The sequence below is a fragment of the Psammomys obesus genome, unplaced genomic scaffold (genome assembly GCF_907164565.1).
Source record: "Psammomys obesus unplaced genomic scaffold, mPsaObe1.curated_primary_1811, whole genome shotgun sequence".
NCBI lineage: Eukaryota > Metazoa > Chordata > Mammalia > Rodentia > Muridae > Psammomys > Psammomys obesus.
The window spans coordinates 10,334,875-10,356,595 of record NW_026595981.1 but is presented as its reverse complement, the minus strand read 5'-3'; the positions used below and the strand labels follow the sequence as shown (position 1 = coordinate 10,356,595).

Here is a 21,721-nt window from a genome sequence, read left to right as displayed (position 1 = left end):
TTCTAAAAACCAAAAACATGACCAGATGCTGTGCAGTGGCAAACAGACACAGATTTACAAATAGTTCAGATTTTCTTCACTTGAACTTGTTGCTACCAATTCCAAACAGGTCACTCACCAGTCCATGGTCCACACATTTAAATCAAGCTCACTGTCCAGCCACTGAAATCTACTCTGCCCACAGCTTTCTGGCTTTTAGAATTATCAGTGTCTACCTCCATTCAAAATCCTGCAATGTCCTCTAAGACTCAGTGTGAATGGGCCCCCTAGGTCAGCGGTAGAGGAAGAACATATTTGTTGATAATTTATTTTATGTTCATTGGTGTTTTGCCTGCATGTATATCTGTGTGAAAGTGTCAGAGGCCCTAGACCTGGAGTTACAGACAGATGTGAGCTGCCGTGAGGGTGCTGAGAATTGAACCTGGGTCCTCTGGAAGAGCAGCCAGTGCTCTTAACTTCTGAGCCATCTCTCCAGTCCCTGAAAAACACATTCCTTGGTAGGAAAAAAATATTATGCAGAACATTACTAACAGATACATGAGGAAAGACACAAAAAAAGTACTCAATATTATCAGTCATCAGGAAAACAGTAAAGCTAATTAAATTCTCAAGTTACCATCCACCAGAATAGTAATATTCTGAAGACAGATGACATCAAACATTGGCAAGGATGCAGAACAATTCATATACTGTTATAAGAAATGTAACGTGTAGTCACCTTGAGAAAGGCTTTGTGAGTTTGTTAGATTAACCACATTCCAAGCACATGAATCAGCAAATGCACACACAGGCAGTTCACTGAGGGTCTTCATATATCCACAACAAGCTGAAAACTGGGTGTGGCTGGAGTGTGGCTCAGTGGTGGAGCATACACTTAGCAGGTAAATGGTTCAACCCCAACACAGAATGAGAAACCTTAATGAAACAACAGGTTGATTCTCAAAAACACTGTGCAGAAAAAAAATGCCACAGAGGAAATAATCCATAAGGGTGCAAAAGTAATCTACAGTGAGGTACCCATGAGAATACTAATAATGATTAGATAGAGTGGAACCTAAACTGGAGACAGGGAACTTCATTGGGTAATGTCATGTTCAACATCTCTTTCTTCCCTTTCCTTAGGTAGCCCAGGCTATGCTCAACCTTATAGGGATCCTTCTGCCTCCCAAGTATTGGACTACAGTTGAGCACCATCACCCCATTTATTCTACATCTTGAATGTCCTAGGTGCAAAAACCTGTCAGAACTGAAAAAACTTGCACTTGATTTGTGGAAAGGGCCAGGTATGAGTCCACATTCCTGTAACCCCAACAACATGTGGGAGGTTTAGGCAAGAGGGTAAGTTAGAAGCTAGTCTTTTGGGTCTAAAAAAAAAAAAAAAAAAAAACAGTCTTTAAAAAAAAAAAAGAATTCAACTGGTGGTACACAGGCAGGCAGATCTCTGTGAGTTCCAGGCCAGCCTGGTCAACACAGTCAAGGCTACAAAGAGACTCAGTGGTGAAGAATGCTGGCTGCTCTTTCAAAGATTACCAGCACCAGCATGGCAGCTCACAACCATCTGTGAGTCCAGTCCCAGGGAATCTGATACTCTCTTCTGGCCTCCTCCAGCACCAGGCACACACCTGGCAGACAGACACACAAACAGACAAAACAATCATACGTACAAAAAAAATTAATAATCTAAGCTAGAAAGACTGGCAAATGGTTCAGCGGGTGAAGATACTTGCCACCTATCCTGACAACTTGAGTTTCATCTCTAGGGCCCACATAACAGAAGACACTGACTCCTGAAAACTATCCTCTGACCTCCACACACACGCTCTAGCACATGTGGGCACTCACAGGTAGGGTGTCACTGCTCCCCTGACTGAGTCCTGAGAGCCTGGCTGGCAGCACCTGCACCACTGACCACTGAGCATCACTGCTCAGCCTCTAACACAAAACACTCATCTGCAAAGTCACCAACCACCAAGAATAGAAATTCCAAAAACAGAAAGACTTTGTTTTGCTCATCTGGTTTTCCCAGCACCTTCAAGGCAGTCTGGCATGTAATGGACAATCAATAAATCTTGGCTAAGTAAATGAGTTAATGAATGAGTAGGGAAATATAAATGGTTTGGCTTTACAAGAATGCAATTTGGCAAAACTAGCAAGGGCCTTAGTTATATTGATCTCCAAAAATTACATAACCAAGAGATATTTATCTCAATATTCCTGAAATTAAAATAACAAAATTAGAAATCTAAATCAATGTTTCATTATAAAGAAAAGGCTTTTTCTGGAGATGGGGCCTGTTATAGCCCAGGTTGGCCTCAAACTTGCTAGGTAGCTGAGAATGACCTTGAACTCCTTTTCATCCTGCCTCCTGTGTTAGGAGCACAGGCATGTCCCACTAAGTCTGAGTTTCTGGGTATGTGGATTTTTAAATAAGCTGTCTCATAGAACTCAAGTAAGCAAGGATGACTTTAAACTCCTGATACTACATCTCTATCTCCCAAGTGTTAAGATTACTGGCACAAGTCACTTTCAGGGAGGTTGCAAATCAAGTGCTGAACAATGGATCTGTGCCCCAAGGCTTTACATAACATTTAATTTAGATAACAGGTCTCCTCATGTTGCCCAGATCATATTGATCTCATGATCCTCCTGCCCCAGCCTCCTGAAACATTTGGAAATACAGGACTGAGCCATCATATACAGCTTAACTAACGAAATCCTGTTTCTGAATTTGTGCTACTTCCTAGTCAAAATCTCCTGTTTTTCTTTGTATTCTAAGTTGTGTGTCATTTTGTGTTTACTGATGTCTATTGTCTCTGTCGCTATGTATCCCAAACATGTGCTGCATGAAGTAATACCACTTACATCCTCACAGCTCACAGGGACAACCAACTAATGTCTAAAACTAGGAGGGACATACCAAAAAAGCAGCTAGAAACTGGCAGTTGTGGTGCTTGCCTCTAATTCCAGCACTCTGGAGGCAGAGGCAGGTGGATCTCTCAGTGCTAGGCCAGCCTGGTCTACAGAGCAAGGCCAGCTAGGGCTAGACTGAGTTCCAGGACAGCCACAGGAACACAACCCTTTCTCAAAACCAAAACAAACATAAAAGCATGTGTGCAACAAAGAATAGTAGCATATCCCAGAGGAACAAGCATTGCCTGCAATTGTAGGCCAGCCTGGGACAATAGTAAGACTCCATCTCAATCCAGGACAGGAAGGAAACAGGAAGAGAGAACACAAACACTAACATAACAAACACACACACACACACACAAAGTTTTTTTTCTATGCTTCTTTTGTTTACAAAATGTCTCAGGCAGTACTCAAACTAGTAATATAGCCAAGGCTAGCCTTGACTTCCTTCCTGATCCTCCTGCCTCTAACTAATCTAATGTAATCTAATGCCAGATTACAGATGTGGGCCACCATGCTCAGCCATTTCTTCTTGCATGTTGCACAATCACACGTAAGCAAAACACCAACAGACATCAAACAAATGTTAAAATATGATGTCTGACCTGATTTTGGTGGGGTCAGGTTGGACCCTGTGCCTGCCGAGTGGAATCCCTATCACCAATCCATATCCACGGGCCTAGTTATCCTCTTTTGGAGGCTCATATTTAGAATAATAACAAAATCAGCAAACAGAGGCCAGGGGAATCAGAGCAGGAGATGGGTCCCTGCCTAGCATCCATGAGGCCCTGAGAGTCATAAAATAACTGACTGAAATCAACAAATGGTGGTGCTGTGCACACAGAAGGAGCATCGGCCCATAGTCCAGATATGGTTTGCAAAACATTGTGACCTGCCATCAACTAATATCTGTGCAAGACAACTTGCTGACCAACAAAAGCTGCCTACTGTGAAAGCTGACCCTGCTGAACAAATGAGTTCTGGCTACACGCTGAGACTGTATAACTAAGGGGATTCTGTGCAAGTCTAGCCCAGCCCTTCAGAGGTGGTACTAGCTCAGCAGTAGAGGCGTGCCCACAGACAGGAGGCCCTCATCAACCTCCAGTACTGTCAAATAAAAACAACAGCTATATTACTGCCAGGGTCTGTTTTCTGCTGTCCTACTTGGGAAGTAATAAGGTACAGCTGTTGGAATGGCCTGTGACATCAGGCTAATCTAGATTGAAAATATAGCACCACACTCACAGAGCAACCTTCTCCCCTGAATGAGTAACTGTGACCTCACAGAAAACATTACATGGGATAATGTCCTAGAACAACCCCAACATCTCAGGAAACACTACCAATGAACAAGTGAGCTCACTTCTCACCAGCATGCAAGTTCACCAAAAGAACATACTCCGGCCTCCCCAAAGACAATCGGGGAAGAAGGGGATTAAAGACTTTTAAGATATTCAGAGATGATACAAGCTATTCAAAGTAATACCTGTAATTATAACCAAAACAAGTAGGCGTCAGAGCCACCTGAGTCCCATCAAAAGAATGTGCTCCATCCAGACAACACCCTAAGACGACTCAAGCATCTTGTTAAAGTAACCCCTTACTGTCTACCCGCCTGTGAACAAAAGTGTGGAACACAATGCGGCCACTAATGAAGCCACTCCCTCTAATCAACCTGTGTTTCCTCTTAATAGGTTAAAGAACAAGGCAAAGCCTTGAAACCATGAGCTAAAACCAGGAGTGGAGCTGCTGCTACACCCACGATACCTGCCCCATGGGACAAAGGCCCTAGGATTTGTCCACATTACTGGGGCTGGGGAGGGGAAATAGTAGGAGGGGTTAGGCAGGGATGGCAGAGCAAAAGAGAAAAACTTTTTGTTCCTGGCAGCCGGCAGCATTCTCCTGCCCTGGCAAAATGAGTCTTCAACCTTAAGTGTGTAATATGATAGTCCTATGACCAGAATGGTGCACCACAGTGCATAAACAATTTGTGAAACTTTTTTACATTTATGATTTACTGCGCTGGCCAGTTGTGTGGCAATCAAAGGCAACTTGTGGGAGTTGGTTCTCTCCTTCCACCATGAGGGTCATGGGTACTGAAAGCAGGGTGTTAGGCATGACAGTAAGTACTTTTCCCAGATGAGCCATCTTGCTGGCCCATAAACAAATGTTTCAGGTCAAAATGTTAAAGAAATATGAGTGTAATGTGTCTGTTTATGTCATTTAGAAAAAAATCTATTCTCTGGATCAGTGAGTGGTTCTCAACCTTCCTAATACTGCTATGACCCTTTAATACAGTTCCTCATGTTGTGGTGACCCCAACCATGAAATTATTTTCATTGCTACTTCATAACTATCATTATGCTACTGTTATGAATCATAATGTAAAGATCTGATATGCAGGAGATATGATACATGATGCCTGTGCAAGGGTTGTGACCTACAGGTAAGAACCGCTGCTCTGGAGCATCCCAACTTCCATGAAATCTGGAGTAAGATATTGCTAATGAATGTTTTCATGCAGGGTCATGTTACATAAGGGAACAATAACAGAAATGGACAATCGCCAGAGCCCGTGGCACATGCCTTTGATCCCAGCACTTTTCCAAACTCCATCTGCAGGTGACTCAAAGCCCTTGAAGGTAGACCAGACCTTGCTCTGAGGAACTGAGCCACGTCTCCTCTTCCTTTATGTGTCATTTTCCCACCTACACTTGAGGCAGCTATCGCTACCCCTAAAGGTCCCCCTATGTGTGACAGGAACAGGGCATCTCTGAGGCAGCAGCTCCACTATATGGAACTTTATGGAGCAAAGCAAGTCAAAGGATTGCATAGCTATGAAGACTCAGAAGACTCAGGCGGCTGAGCAGGATTGCTGCGACCTAAAAGCCGACCTATGGTACACTGTAAAATACTTTTTCAGAAGGGAGAGAGGAGTGTCTCTACGTAAATACTCAGGAATAAAACAGTTTTGGAGCCAGGCTCAGTGGCCAACATTAATGATCCCAGAACTCAAAGCAAAGACAAAAGGAGAACCCACAAGCCTGAGGCCAGGTGAGCCTCAAAGAGATTGCCAAGATGATCAGGCATAAACAGCAAAGGCCATCTCAAAATACCAAAGCCATTGACAGGGAGACAGACAGACAGATAGACGGATGTATGTATGTATGTATGTATGTATGTATGTATGTATGTATGTATGTATACCTATGTTCAACTTCATTATAACAATTTGTTGTTTTTTTTGACACAGCATCTCACTAAGTTGCCTAGGCAGGCCCTGAATTTGCTACCTTCTTGCCGCCGCCAGAAAAATAACTGGAATTACAAGCTGTACCTCTAGCCCCTGTTACAACACTTTATTATCAAAGTCATGGACATTTAATGTATTTGTATTATTAGAAAGCACTGGTTGCCAGGCGCAGTGGTGCACGCCTGTGGTCCCATCATTTGTGGAGGCAGAAGCAGGTGGATCTCTTTCAGTTCCAAGTCTCAAAGCAAGTCTACAAAGCAAGTCCAGGATAGCCAAGGATACACAGACAAACCCTGTCTTGAAAACACACACACACACACACACACACACACACACACACACCCCAAAGGTCATTTTTTAAAAATCAGAATAGTAATAATATTCAAATCCACAAAAGAGCTCCTGAATGATGACAATAGAAATAAAATAGCAAACTTCATGGCAACTCCTGCTCCACTCATCTTTTGGAGGACCTACTTGCCACTTGCCTCTCATTCCCACTGATTCTCCATGAGGCCTTAATAATGTGCAAACAGTATTAACCACAGCACTCAGGAGGCAGAGGCAGGTAGATCTCTGTGAGTCTGAAGTCAGCCTGGTCTACAAAGTGAGCTCCAGGACAGCCAGGGCTACAACGAGAAACCTTGTCTCAAAAACCCAAATAATAATAATGATAATAATGATGATGATGATGATGATGATGATGATGATGATGATGATGATGATGATGTAAACATATCCGCAGAGCCACGAGGGCAGTCAGATTACGCCTTCTGCATACTTACAGGGATGCCCCAGACCTGCATTCCGTCACTGTAGCCGATCATAACCAGCAGAGGGGGCTCATTTCCAGTGCTATGCAGTTCATGAAATTCTAGATTCCGTGACGTATCTGCATTAGGGTTAACAAAGAAACAAAATAAAAAGACAGTATGAACCAAGAAAACTACTTTAGCCCCATTAATGTGAAGACTGAGTTAGGACAGTAAAGCAGGGCACTGGAAGGATGGCTCAGTAGTTAAAGCATATGCTGCTCTGCCAAAGCCGGGTTCCCAGCATCCACATCACCTGGCTGACACCGGTGATTCCACCTCCAGAGTATTCAGAGCCTCTGAGGTCTGGAGGCATTTGCACATACCCATACACGGGCGTACCTACACACAAATTATAAAAACAATTTTTTTTATTTTTTTAAAGAAAATGTCAGAGGCCAATGTGGTATCTCTAGCCTGCAACCCCAGCAGGTAGGAAGGAGGATCACTAAAGCCAACCTGGACTACTCAGTAAATTCGAAGCCAACTTGGGCTACATAGTTCCAAGGCAAACTAGCTACACAGTGACACCTTGTTTCCAAAAAAAAAAAAAATTTTTTTTTTTTTTTTTTTTTTTGTAGTACTGGAGACTGAACCCTCACATATGCTAGTCAAGTGTGTTAAAGCTGAGCTATATCCCCAGCCTGCTTTTTACTTTTTGTGTTTGAGAAAGATGGGTACCGGGCCATAGAATGCTTCATAGTAACATTATTTGTTGACATCCAAAAGATGGAAACAATACAAACATTCAAGGATGATAATAGTCAGATCATGGTACTGGTCTGATAGAATGGAATGCCATCATTAAAGAAAAGAATTAGTTACTACACACCAGAGTATAAAGGACTCTCACAGACACACTAAGCAAAGAAGCCAGGCAAAAAACAAAGACTTCTGAACATACATCCAGATTCACTAGCAATTTTTTTTTGGGAGGGGGCATGGTTTCTCTTTGTAGCCCTGAGTGTCCTATTTAGACCAGGCTAGCCACAAACTCAGAGATCCTCCTGCCTCTCCTGAGTGCTGGGATTAAAGGCATGCACCAATACTATAATTTTTAAAAATATTTATTTTTGTTGTTGTTTTCCTATTGTTTTAAGACAGGGTCAAGAATAACTCAGGCTACCCTCAAGCTTGCTATGTAGCTGAAAGAAATCCTTTGTTTCATGCCACTTTCCTGTTGCTGTGACAGACTCTGAGAAAAGAAGAAAGCGGTTTAGTTCACAGTTCAGGTAGATCAAGCAGCTGCTCACATCACTCCTCCTGATCCACGATCAGGAAGCAGAGAGAAAGTATGCCTGCTGTTCAACTCCCCTGTCCATCTAACACAGCCCTGGCACCACTGCCCAGAGTATGACCTGCCCAGTTAACTAATCAAGATAATCCCTAAAAGGCATGGCCAGAGGCCCATTTACAGGGGTTCTCCATTCTGTCAAGTTAGCAATTAATGCCAAGCATGTCCACTGTGCTGGGTAACAGTGAATGCTTTGCTCTAACTGTTAGCAATCAAACTAAACGCCAAGGTGAACTCACTCAGGGGTCAGGAGATACTGGCCAAATCTTCCCTCCCAGTGACTCCTTACTAGACAAAAGACACGCAGGCTAAGTAGCAGTGGTGAGGCAATCCCACAGTCCCAGCACTCTGGAGGCTAAGGAAAGGCAAAGCCGCCTCAAGCTCTGTATTCAGTTCCCAGGAGAAATAAAACCATCTAAAACCTTTAAGAGGCTGCAATTTTATCTCTTATCAATATTAGTAAAATGAAAACAGGACAAAAATACTAGGAAAGAATCCAGTATACAGTCGTAACAGAGAAATTAAAAACACAGTATCTTTTCAAACGCCCAGGATCAGGGATGCAGCTCAGTGGCAGAGCATTTACCTAACTTGTTTGAGATCCTGAGTTCAAAACCCAGTACTGAAAAAAGTGCAAATAAAATAAAGCAGAAATGTTTATAATAAGATACTGGCCTGGAGCCAGGATTGTTTTTCTTATTTTGGGGAGGAAGTGTACAATATGTGGAGATCAGTGGAGAACTTGATGACAATTCACTCCTACCATGTGGGTCCCAGGGATCAAATTCATGTTAGTTTTGGTCACAGTAACTATTGTTTTTAATTAAAAAAAAAAAAAAAAAAAAAAAAAAGAGCAGAAGACAGAAGGCTGACTCGGTGGTTAGGAGCAATGACTGCTCTTCCAGATGACCCGGATTGATTTCCCAGCACCCACATAACAGCTCACAACCTTCTGTAACTCCTGTCCCAGGGGATCCGATGTCCTCTTCTGGCCTCTACCTGGCACAACACACTAGTGCTGCACACACAGAGATTCAGGCAAACACATAAAATAAAAAATCTTAAAAAAAAAAAAAAAAAAAAAAAAAGTCAAAGAGGCCAGTCCAAGCAAAAGACATGCACAGACATTTCTCTAAAAATGATCCATTAGATAACCTTTTAATGCCAAAAAGCTTAGTACCAAAACCTGTGGCTGAATGTCAACAGAGCACTTGTCCCCCTGTCACTACTTGAGCTTGACCTAATTAGAACAATTTCCTTGTGTAGAATATCATGTGTAGGGGCTGGAGTGATGGCTCAGCGATTAAGAGCACTGGCTGCTCTTCCCGAGGTCCTGAGTTCAATTCCTAACCACCACATGGTGGCTCACAACCATCTAAACTGGGATCTGATGTCCTCTTCTGGCATGCAGGTGTATATGCAGATAGAGCACACACATATATATATATACACACACACACAATCTTTTTTTAAAAGAGAACTTCATGCATAGATTCATTCTTAAGCTCAGCAGGTCGTTTTCTGAGTGCGTCGGGTTCCCAGTGAGAGAAGAGGGCACGGACCGCTGCTTGCCGGATGGGACAGCCAGCAGCCGCACCCCTCCTCTTACAGGCCAGGGTTCTGCTCGGCAGCACTGCAGTCCTCCAAGCAGAGCAGCATGGATATGGGGACAAAGGGATGACTCACATTTCAGGGAGAACAGAGCAGGCTGGGGCAGGGCAGCACAAGATTCTACCCAGAACAGCACACAATCTTAAATGACCACACTTTTTGTTTCAGGAATATTCTATCAAATATTTTTAGACCTTGGCAGACTTAAGGTCAGTGAAGCCTCAGAGCACACTGTCATTGATAAAGGAAGGATCGCTACATGCAAGTGACCAATATGCCTAAGAAAATATACTGCTTTTTTTTTTTTTTTTAACAAGGGAAAGGAATCAAAACTACAACTTAAACCCAGTAAGATGGCTACAACATAAAATAATGCATGCTGAATGTACTGAAAACTGAGGGGCTGGAGGTATGGGGTAGATAACCAGCATACTGCCTAATGCCCTAGGAGTGTAAACACACACCCTCAGGCACCGCCATTGAGAACCTGTCACGGTACAGGCACTACCGCAAAGAGTCAGTGGTTCATCAGAAACTAAGACTGGAATCCCATATGGAATCCAGCAGAAGCAGTCTTCAGATAGGTAGACACCAATGGACACAGCAATGGCTGTTCACATCATTAAAAGCTGTAGGAAACCTTGTGAGACAAGCCCATACTCTTAGCTACTCAGGATGATGAGGAAGGATGACTGCAGCAAGTTAACCACCAGCCTGGAGGACAGTGTGACTTCAGGGCCAAAGGACAATTTAGTGAATCCCTTCTTCAAAATGAAAAGTCACTACAGGGCTGAGGATGTAGCTCAGTTGGTAGAATATTTGGCTGGCACACAAACGGTCTAATGTTCCATCTCTAGCACCCCAAAAGTAGCCATGGTGGTAGGAGAATCAAAAGATCAAGATCATCTTCAACTATTTTTATCCAGTTTAAGGTAGCCTGGGCCACACCTATCTCAAAAATAGTTTGTCCACTTGGAACACACATTTAATCCCAGTACTAGAAAGCAGAGGCAGTTGAAACTCTGCGGTACTGGCCAGCCTGGTCTACATACTGAGTTCCAGGCCACCCACAAAATTCAGTACTTGGGAAGTAGGGCCATGAGGATCAGAAGTTCAAGGCTAGCTTGTACCACATGAGATCCTGGCTCAAGAAAATACGCAAAGAGAAAGCTGGGTGAAGTGCGCTACACAGCATGTGTGCTACTTTTGGTTCAATGGCCGACATTTTTAAAAATGGTGTTACTCGTGTATGTAACTCAGGTTGCTAAGGAGACTGGGAAAAAGAATTGTTTGTTTGAGGCCCAGAATGCAAGGTTATCCTGAGCAACTCCAGTTTACACTAAAATAAAATGGATGGTCGCACACATGTGCTGAGGTATTCATCAACCTTCTGACAATGCTCCAACACAGATGCATCCTGAACATGAATTCATTTTTGTAAAATGTCTACATCAGTCAAGAGTCATAAAGAAAGTAGAGGGGCTGGAGAGATGGCTCAGAGTTTAATAGGACTGGCTGCACTTACAGAAAACCAGTATTTTATTCCCAACATCCACTTGGATGCTGACAGTCATAACAGAGAAATTAAAAACACAATATCCTTTCAAACGCCCAGGATTAGGGCTGCAGCTCAGTGGCAGAGCTTTTACCTAGCTTGTTTGAGACCCTGAGTTCAAAACCCAGTACTGTCCCTTTACTCCCATGGGATCAGACTCCCTCTTCTAGCCTCCAAGGTGCACAAACATACAGGTAGGCAAAACACCCATATATGACGGTGGTTAGAAGGACTGGGGATGAGGATATGGAACATACTCTAATGAATACAGTTTATTTTCCAAGGTAAAAATGGTCTATACACTGATGATCAAAGATCATAATGGTTGTGCACTGTAGGGTATTTGGTGTCCAGACAGGTCTTGCTATGTGCCTCGGCTTCACCTCCAACCTGGGATCCTCCTGCCTCAGCGTCATAGGCACTGGGATTGTAACCACTTCCAGCCAAAGATAAATTTATTTAATATAAGCAAAAATAGCCTGACTGAAATTGGGGTCCTCTTTCTAAAATGAGGTCATCCCCCAAAGAAGCATTTGATAGACACAACCCTGAAAAAAATCAGTCATACCGTTCAGATCCGCATTCTCAAATCGGACCCAGACTATTTTCTCCTTTTCTTCTGTTAGGGGAGTCCCGCTGTAAGCCTGCATGAAAAACAGAAACGTTTTCATTAAAATGCTGTACAGCTCTAATGCCACAGACCTTCAAAGCAAAAGGTGACTCCAGCACAACCAATTCCAATCCTCTTCAGCTTTCCAGCCCTCCCTGCAGGTGACCAGCACATTCAGGAACAGCATTACTCCCAAAGAACGTTTGTCAAGGAATCTGATATCAGCCAAAGATGTGTTTTTAACCTAACCAGAATCATAGAAATCTAAATACAGTGCTCATAAAATACCGTGATCCTCAAAAGCCCTCCATCACCACCTTTTCTCATCAATAAAACCTATGAAGTAACGGAGCTCCACAGAACACTACACTTCAAGAATATTACTTTTTTAGTTGGATACCTGGCCTCCAGACCCAAAGTATCAGCTAATTCTTTCAAGCCTGCAAGAATCAGGGAGATATGCATTCGTGGCTAAAGAACGTTGTCAGAACCCATCAGTGTACAAGAGAACTCATCTCTCCAAGGAAAACACATTTTCATTTAAAATTTCAGGAGGCTGGCAACGTAGTTGGTGGATTGCCTATCTAGCATGCATGAAGCCCTGGGCTTGATTCCTGGTGCTTCATAAAACAAGAGTTGCAAGTTTTGACAGGAGGATGAGAAGTTCAAGGTCATTCTGGGCTGCATAGAAACTCTGTCTCAAAACACACCAAAAAAAAAAAAAAATTGTTTTAAGGTCATAGAGTGGTGGCGGTCCAACTACTAAATCCAAAACTACAAATGAGGCTGAGAGAGAATTTGTGTGGGTACACGTTTTTGGAATCCAGAGGAAAACCATGTCTTTCTCAGAAGCCACCTTGTTTGTTTGTAGAGACAGGGTTTCTCACTAACTGGGGAAGGTTGGGCCCTCAAACCCTCGAGCTCCTCCAGTCCTCATTTTCCCAAGCTGGGATTATAGCCACCTGCCATCATGCCCGCCCTGGGGCTCACACTCAGGTCCACATGCTTGCCCGACAAGCACTTTACCAAGTGAGCCATCTCCCCAGGCCTTAGCTTATAACCTAAAGTCACATATGTTACCTTATACATCCCTAACTTCAGTGAGTTTAATTTGTTTTGGAGACAGGTACTCTCTATGTAGCTCAGGCTTGCTCAAACTTGAGAATGTCCTGCCTCAGTCTCCCAGTGAAGGGATTCCAGGCACCAGCTACCCAGCTGCAGTTATCAACTTGACACACCTGGGAATTGGGAGCTTCAGTTGAGCAATTGCCCCATTAGACTGCCCTGTGGGCATATCCGTAAGGCATTTTCTTGATTGCTAATTGATGTGAGGGTCCAGCCTACGGTGAGCAGGTGGACTGAATATCAAAGGTAGCTGAACCTAAGTCTGGTGGCAAACTAGTAAGCAGCCTTCCCCAACAGCTCCGGCATCAGTCTCTGACTCCAGTTTCCTGCCTTAGCTTCCTTCAATGACAAACTTCAACCGTAAGTTGGATAAACCCTTTTCTCCCCAAGTTGCTTTTGGTCAGTGTCTTCCCACAGCAACAGAGAGCAAACTAGAGCACCAGCTTTCAGCTGGAGAGGGGGTTGTGGCTCAGACAGAAACGGAGTACTATGTGTAAGGCCTAGTTTAGCCTCTAGCACGAAAGCATTAAAACAACTTAGAGCTAAGGCGTAGTGGCTCCTGTCTGTTGCTTAAAGACCCTGTAGGCAGAGAAACGAGGAGACTTTGGGGCTACTCTCGGAGAAATCTAGGCCTAATGGTATAGGCCTGTAAATCCAGCTACTTACAAGGCTGAGGCAAATAGATTCCAAGCGTAAGGCTTCCCTGAGCTACAGCTACAGAGTGAATTCACTGCCAGCATGGACAACTACCTCCAAATAAAGTTTTTAAAAAAGTAAAGAGGATATGGGTCAGCAAATAAATGAACCTGCACAAAAGCTTGACAGCTTGAGTTAAAGCTATTGCTCACTAAGAGATATTTGGCTGTGAAAAATTTTATATACAACAGCAATAAAAGTTTAGCACTTCTCTGAATTGCATTTAAAATAAGTTTTTCTAACTGAAATGGGTAGATCAAAGGGCACAGCTAAGGGTTCCTCCTAGAAAGCAATGGTATCAGTTCGACACAGTGTGAGTGATGATAACAGAGCTACTGTGCAGGCAACAACATTCTCCCTCTATACAGGGACATTTGTAGATGCACAGAATACTTTCTAGACTCTACCTTTAATCCCAGCACTTGGGAGGCAGAGGCAGGCAGATCTCTAAATTTGATGCCAGCCTGGTCTACATAGTGATATGTTCTCTCAAAATAAATAAATTTTAAATTTTTTTAAAGAAGAATTAAATAGTGTTCAAGGGACAGTAAAATTGTTCACCAGGATCCATGGGACACAATGGTGAAAGGAGAAAAGCACCCCCACACGCACAAACATATGCACACAGTAAGTACATGTTTAAAAAAAGTGATGTTCAGATCCTGTAATCAAGCCTTTAGGAGGGGGAAGGGCTGAAAATTTGAAGCCAGCCTGGAATACAAAGACTCTATGTCAGAAAGAGATGAGGGAGAGAAAAGGGAGTGAGGAAAGAGAGAAGAAAAGAGAGGGTGTGGGAAATGAAGCAGAAAGAGGAGAGGGAGGAGAAAAGGAAAGAGCTGGGAGAGAGATAAGAGGGAGAAACTATAATACTTTTGGCTCATCTGATTGCTGCAGCCACTTAAATAAAAACCATAAATCTACATCTCTGGCTTTGGATCCTCAGTCTCCCGAGGCTCCATCCAAGAGAAACGACCTAATATATGTTTTGCTTTTTTTATGCTCTATATACACCTTTACACCTTGACACAAACCCACGGTGAATACAACGAGCTTTTTTACAGATAAGGACACCGATGTTTAAAGAATGATGTAGTAACTTGCCTAGAGCTAGTAACATGTCCACCTGAAATAGCCACATCTACCATCAAGGCTGTACTCTTAAATAAGACACTCTCGTCCCTATGCAACCCACCGTCCCCATTTCCTACCCAAAATCACCAAGGCTGCATCTTATCTCCCTTGTTCCTCGGTTCAAATGGCATTTGATTCACTAAACCTTCTGTTCATCTGTCTGCCTGCCTGCTTGTTTCTCACTATACAGCCTAGGTTAGCCTGGAAATCATCAGCATCAACCTCCCTGAACTAACAGCACGTGAACCACACCACACCCAGCCTCCAGCCTCAGGTAAACTGTTTCTCTTCCCTCTATGTTACAATTGTATAGCAGGGTACTTTATACTTTTACTATGGTGCTTATATTTGGCCATCATTTTAGCTGCATATTAATTACACAGAGATCCATGTTGATGAATGAAGATTTATGAAGCAACCATCCTGGTTCCTTTACATAGAATGCTGAGTAGCTGGAAAGAAAAACATAACTTTACAGAAAAGGTTTGCCAAGCTCCACAGCAGACCACAGAGCCCTAAATAAAGCACAGACTGAGAATCCCTTCAACTCAGTTCAGGGCCTAACTCATGCAGGGAACCCAGGTAAATGCAATCTGGTCAAGTTTCACCCTCAACATGGACAGAGAACAAACAGCATTGAGTTCCTGACTAAATATTCTAGTCTCAAAACTTCCCTGAGCCAAATTTTCCCAGACAGTTTCATGGATCAGGACCTGTTATCTCCTTCCTAACCTATGATATTCAGGAAAATTAGAATTTCTGTTGTTTTCTCCATCAGTTTACCCCCCTATTTTCCCTGTTCCTGTCCCACTCCAACTCCTCACATAAGAGTCCTCAAAGTTTCTGACTGCAGCCCTTCTCCTCCAGCCAAAAAATAATAAATCTGCCTCCCCGTTACACAGGATTCCACGTCACAAAAGATGCCTGTATAACACTTGATAAATGCTGTGGAAGCAGCAAACAAAATGTAAAAGGAAATGTTTTGTTTTTTTTTTTTAAATCCCTTTTCCATCAAACTGCAGCCTCATGCCAGGGCTCCAGCTTAAAGGAAGAACAAATTGGCTCTCAGGTGGCCACTGCCCCCTCAGCCTGGCCACCACAGCCTTGCTGCCAATCCTGACCAGCTGCCCCGATCCTTTCATTTCCACTAGCAATGCTTCTAACATGCTTCCACAGTCCCTCTCTTCCCCTTGCATCCCCTCACCAACCAAATATTCTGTGTGCGCTCCACAGCAACAGTGCTGATTTGTTGCTATTAATAATCTCTGCTTGTTTCAAGCAATTTGACTTATTAAGCAAGTGCCTGGGGAAGGGAAGCATTTTTCATCACATGCACCACAGACCTCAATGCTGTGGCCTGTTTTCATTCAAATTAACTAGACACAATAAAGCAGTACCAACATTTCTCAAAGAATACTTTTTGCAAACACAACTAAAACTCCAGATCTTGAACCTTTCTGGGATATTCCTGGTAAACTGGCAAATGGCTCCATGAAAAGCCCTGTCCAGGCATCTCAGGCACAGGCACCACGGCAAGTAGGGATGACTATCATCCACATGGAGACAAGGAGCAAGACTGTCCCTGAGCAGGCCCACCAAAAGGGCACTCGCCCATCCACATCCCTACAGATAGGGGTGCGGGACTCTCACAGACCCACTCTCTGAGAGACAGGCCTGGAAATTACTATTATGTTTAACAAGCAAGACAAATGACACTGAACTAAATAAATACACTAGATGACTCCTGCAAGACTGCTTGCTCTCTTTAAAAGAGCATCACATCCAAAGAAGCAGTAAAGGCCGTCATCTCTAGCAAAGCAGGACAAAAGGAACACACTTCTCAAAAGGAAAGAAATGATGACTTGTGCTATATAGCAACATATACACAAATAAATACTCAACTGCTATCTAGTTAACTAAACACATAGTACATAATACCTTTACCATTTCACTCAGGCATCCCCACAGGAGCACCATACAGGCATATGAATATGGGGATCAAACCTCATGCAATTGAAAAATTACCTATCATGAGATAAGAAAAATATTTAGGGAATGGAACCCAGCTGGAAAGGGTTGGGGTGGTAAAGCATTTGACCAGCACTTACAAAGCTCTCGCTTTGATTCCTAGCACAGCCAGAAGCCCAGCAGGGGAGTCCAAATCCCTCCGGGACTCCTCTCAGGAAAGAACAGTCAGAAGGGAGTAACAACCCACTACCATTACAAAAGTGAGCCACAAGCAGCCCTCAGCCCTGACCCTCAGCATGCCAAGACCTTCTGAAACTTCTAGGTCAAGCTCAGAAAACGAGATTCCAGTACCTCCTGACCATCTCTGTGCTCACACGCACTTACCTGTGGCACGACATCCTGCAGAAAAGTCACGACGCTTTCCATGTAGGACTGCTCCCTGGTAAAGGACAGATGGATAAAAACTGTTAGACAGCTTAAGACAGAACAGAGAGCAGCACGACCTACAAGACCTAATAAACTCACTACCACAGTAAAATGACAGAGAAGGAAAATGAAAACAGGCGAAGCCTCATCTACTTAGCCATAGTCTCATTTCATGAGTCTGTGGAATTGTCACTCTCTCTATTGCAGCTTCTGCATAGAGCACCTTCTCCTAAGTAACGCTGAAGGACTAGTAACAGCGGACACAGCTAAGGTAGGGCTAGATGATAATGCCCAAGTTTACAGAGTAAACTTGCTGGGACTCAGAATTCCCCGACCATCTCTTTAAACTGGTTATGTACCTTGTCCCTTACCTCGGTATGACAAAGTGAATGCATCTTACTAAAGATGCAGACCTTAGAACATGTATTCAAGTCCTCATATTATGTTGGAGGTACCCTGGTTGCCCTAGGGGAGGGCCCCTGCTCTCTGTCTGACTTCATCTGGAGACTGTCTTTAGATACAGATTCCCCTAACTACACTTGATAGAAGGCCTCTGACGCGGCTCCCAGCTAGCTCTCCCCTCCCTGAGTGTATGTTAATTAGGTCGAGTCTCTATTCTTATGATAGGAGCATGCTGTATAATGCAAATCAAGTGTCCTTGAAGTTCCTAGTTTCAACCAATTATGTACACCTACTCTTGGAGGCCCCCAAAATCCCCTAGGGGTATATAACCTTTGTTCTCTGAAATTAAAGTTGAACTAGCCATCAGCTGTTCTGGGGTATGCGATCCTGGTAGGTCTCCCATTCTCACCAGCCATTCCAGGCACACTCCAGACTTTGTAGGCTGCTGGGAGGCAGCCTCCAGGTAGAAGAACCAGCAATATTACAGCAGCTGGGGGAGATGGCTTGCTGTGCAACCTGTTCACTCCCCAGAAATCACATTAAAAAGAAATCCCATATAGTCTGGGGTTATATGCACGCACCTGGACAAGGTGGTGCATGAGAGGATCATGAGCTCCAGGCTAGCCTAGCCTATGTAACTGAACCTTGTATCAGAAAAATAAAACAAAAGTTGGGCATAGTAGCACACTCCTTTAATCCAACACTGGGGAGGCAGAGGCATTCAGATTTCTGTGAGTTCATGATGAGCTTAGCCTATATAGTGAGTTCCAAGACAGGTGGGGCTACATAGAAAAGATCTTGCCTAAAAAAAAAAAAAAAAAACCTAAGCTAAGTTATAAAAAAGAAAAAAAGGGGCTAGGGAAATAGCTCACTGGTAGAGCGCTTCCCTAGCATGTCTAAGACCTTAGGTTCAATGTCCAGAATGACAAAAAAATAATACTGCAAAGGGCATAAACAATGATATTCTGTCTTTGTTTTTATAGTCCTAGGAATGAAACCAAGGCATTACACAGCTAGGAAAATGGCCTATCACTGAATGATAGCCCCAGCCCTGAAGATACTGGAAATAGTAAGTATATAATTGTGAAGTAAGCGGAGAAAAATTATTTATTCAAAATATAAATTTCTGAAAGATGTAAACTTTCACTGAAGGAAACAAGGCAACCGGGCAGCGGGGGTGCGCACCTTTAATCTCAGCACTCAAAAGGCAGAGGCAGGTGGATCTCTGAGTTTGAGGGCAGCCTGGTCTACAGAGTGCGTCCCAGGACAGCCATGGCTAGAGAGAAACCTTGTCTGGAAAAACTCAGAGGGAGAAAACAAGGCTGACTGTAATGGCTTACACCTGTAATTCCAGCACTGAAAGCGGCTTGCCATACTACATACTGAGTCCTGTTTCAAAGAACCAAGTTTAAAAAAAAAAAAATTGAGGCTGGAGAGATGGCTCAGAGGTTAAGAGCTCTGGCTCTTCTTCCAGAGGACCGAGGTTCAATTCCCAGCACCACACAGCAGTTCACTGCTCTCTGTAACTCAGCTCTAGGAGAGCCAACCCCTCACAGTGACATACATGCAGGCATGTAGCTCAGTTATTAGTGCTCAACTGGCATGCACAACATCCTGGGTTCTGTCCCCAGAACTGCACAAACCAGGCATGATGGTGACACTTGCTACCTCAGCACTCAGAGATAGAAGCAGTGGGATCAGAAGGTCAGGAAGGCCAGCCCGGGACATGAAACCCTACCTCAGAAAAATAAGAATTTACCTAAACATCAAAAACAAAATAAAATGCCTTAGTGACCTACAAAGTAAGCCAAGAAAAAAAATCAAAAAAATCATTGAGCCAACTATATTAGACTCATTTCATCATCACTGTCTTACTTCTCTTTGGCCACAAGTGGCTTCGATCCCTAGAACACACCACCCTCAGCCCTGAATCAGGATCTTAAAGAATCCTTTGTTCTGCTCAATGTCTTCTAATATTCCTTCCTCCCACCCACAGTCCCAGCTTCTGGTGGCTTCCTCAAAACACTCTCTTCCACCCTCTACCAAGGCTCAGGAAACATCCCCCAGTCTATTGTCCCACCCACCATATAAGCTCCCTTAAAGGATGTTAACCCATCTCTCATATTTACCTTTTACATCCAGAACCTGCTAACCGGCACAAGCGAGAAGCCGGACGCTTAAGCATTGTTTGTCAAAACAACACTGGAGGCTATACCCAAGGTTACTTTTTCTAACCCTAAAAACGCCTGTGTAACAGAAATCATTACTATGGTGTAAAGACCACATGGTGGGGTAACAGATTACTAAATGAGAACACAAGATGCCCACTATCTGGGCTCCACCCCAGTTTCCCATCCAGGCTATTCCCAATGACAAGTTAATTCCTCTCTGCTTTGTTTTCCTCACCTATAAAGGAAGACTAAAATAGCAGCCTAACTCACAGCTAATAACATGTTTAACTTGATGCCACAGCAAATATCACAAGAAATTCAGCTCTAGAGAATACAGAAGGGGAAAAGGCAGTGCTGTGGTATTACTGTGTACATACTCTTTTTGTAGTCTGAGAAGACTGTCTTTTGTAATATACTAAGTTACCCAAAGGAAACAATCTAAAATATTATTCCCTCCAGGCAGTTTTTACTAAGGCAGCATCTTGCTACAAGGTTCAGACTGGACTGCCTGGGACACTCTACCTGGTCCAAACTGCTCTCAGACTATACTTGCTCGGCTTTCCAAGTACTAGGATTACAGGCCTGAGCCACTGTGCCATGCTTGCTAAAATTTTAAGACACGTAAGATATGGCCTGCATTTGTAATCACAGCACTATGAGTATCGAAGAAAGATGACCAGTGTGAGTTTGAAAATAATATGGACCACAAACTAAAACAATTAAAAAGTAAAAAGCCAGAGGCACACACTTTTAACCCCAGCATTCAGGAGGCAAAGGCAGGTGGATCTCTGCCAGCTTGGTCTACATAACGATTTCCAGGACAGTCAGAGCTACATAGTGAGACCTTGTCTTGAAAAACACAACACAAAATGAACAACAAAAAGTCAGGTGTCAAAGCAGATGCTGTAATCCCAGCACTTGGGAGGCTGGGGCAGGAATGCTTCTAGTTCGAGGACAGCCTGGGCTCAGAGTTAGTGCCAAGCCAGCCAGGACTATATAGAAAAATTCCTTTTAAAAAACAAGTAAGTAAACAAATAAAACAAGGTCTAGGCATGGTGGTACATGTCTTTAATCCCAGCAACCCGGGAGGAGGGGGAAGGGGGCTCTGCAAGGCCAGCTTGATCAATACAGTGAGATCAGGCCAGCCAAGACTACATAGAAAACCCATCTCAAAAAAAAAAAAAAAAAAGGGAGTTGGCACCACAAACTTAGAATCTGAGCTGAGACAGAGGTTGGCTCAGGAGTTCAAAGACAGTTCTACACAGCAAGGACAGTTTGATCTACAAAGTGAGTTCAGGACTGCCAATGCTACACAGGGCTTGCCCTGTCTGGGGAGGTGGGGAACTAGCCAAACAGCCAGTGCAGAGCAGGCTGGCCTTGAACTCAAAAGATCCTTCAGCCTCTGCCTTCCAAATGCTGGGATTAAAGGCGTGCACCACCAACGTTCAGATCAAACAGATACTCTGATTGTTTTAAGAACATGGTTTTCTTCACTAAAACATGCTTACGTGACAGCCTGAGGTCGAACCACAACCCCACCGGTACACCGACTGGGCCTTCTAGGGGAATCTGTAGCCATGGTTTCGTTCCTAAGACCTGTTTCCAGAATAAACGGGAAAAACGCATGTTAGTGCTGGGAGGGGACATTTTATGATCATTCCCTACAGATCCCTTTTCCAAACTGTGACAAACTGTTGAATTTTCCCAGAAACTCGTGATTTAACTCCAGCTGGCCCAGAACTCTCAGGATTAAAAAG

General features: G+C 43.5%; 1 protein-coding gene across 1 annotated transcript in view; it reads right to left on the bottom strand.

The window, feature by feature from the left end:
* The window catches only part of Bcas3 (BCAS3 microtubule associated cell migration factor), a 440,143-nt gene that overhangs the window by 414,085 nt on the left and 4,337 nt on the right, over positions 1-21,721 (bottom strand). The window contains exons 4-7 of the mRNA XM_055619572.1: positions 21,473-21,560; positions 17,350-17,404; positions 12,004-12,079; positions 6,949-7,055 (exon numbers count right to left, since the gene is read on the bottom strand). Of these exons, the coding sequence (XP_055475547.1) occupies positions 6,949-7,055; positions 12,004-12,079; positions 17,350-17,404; positions 21,473-21,560 (326 nt within the window). The remainder of the gene's footprint in view (positions 1-6,948; positions 7,056-12,003; positions 12,080-17,349; positions 17,405-21,472; positions 21,561-21,721) is intronic.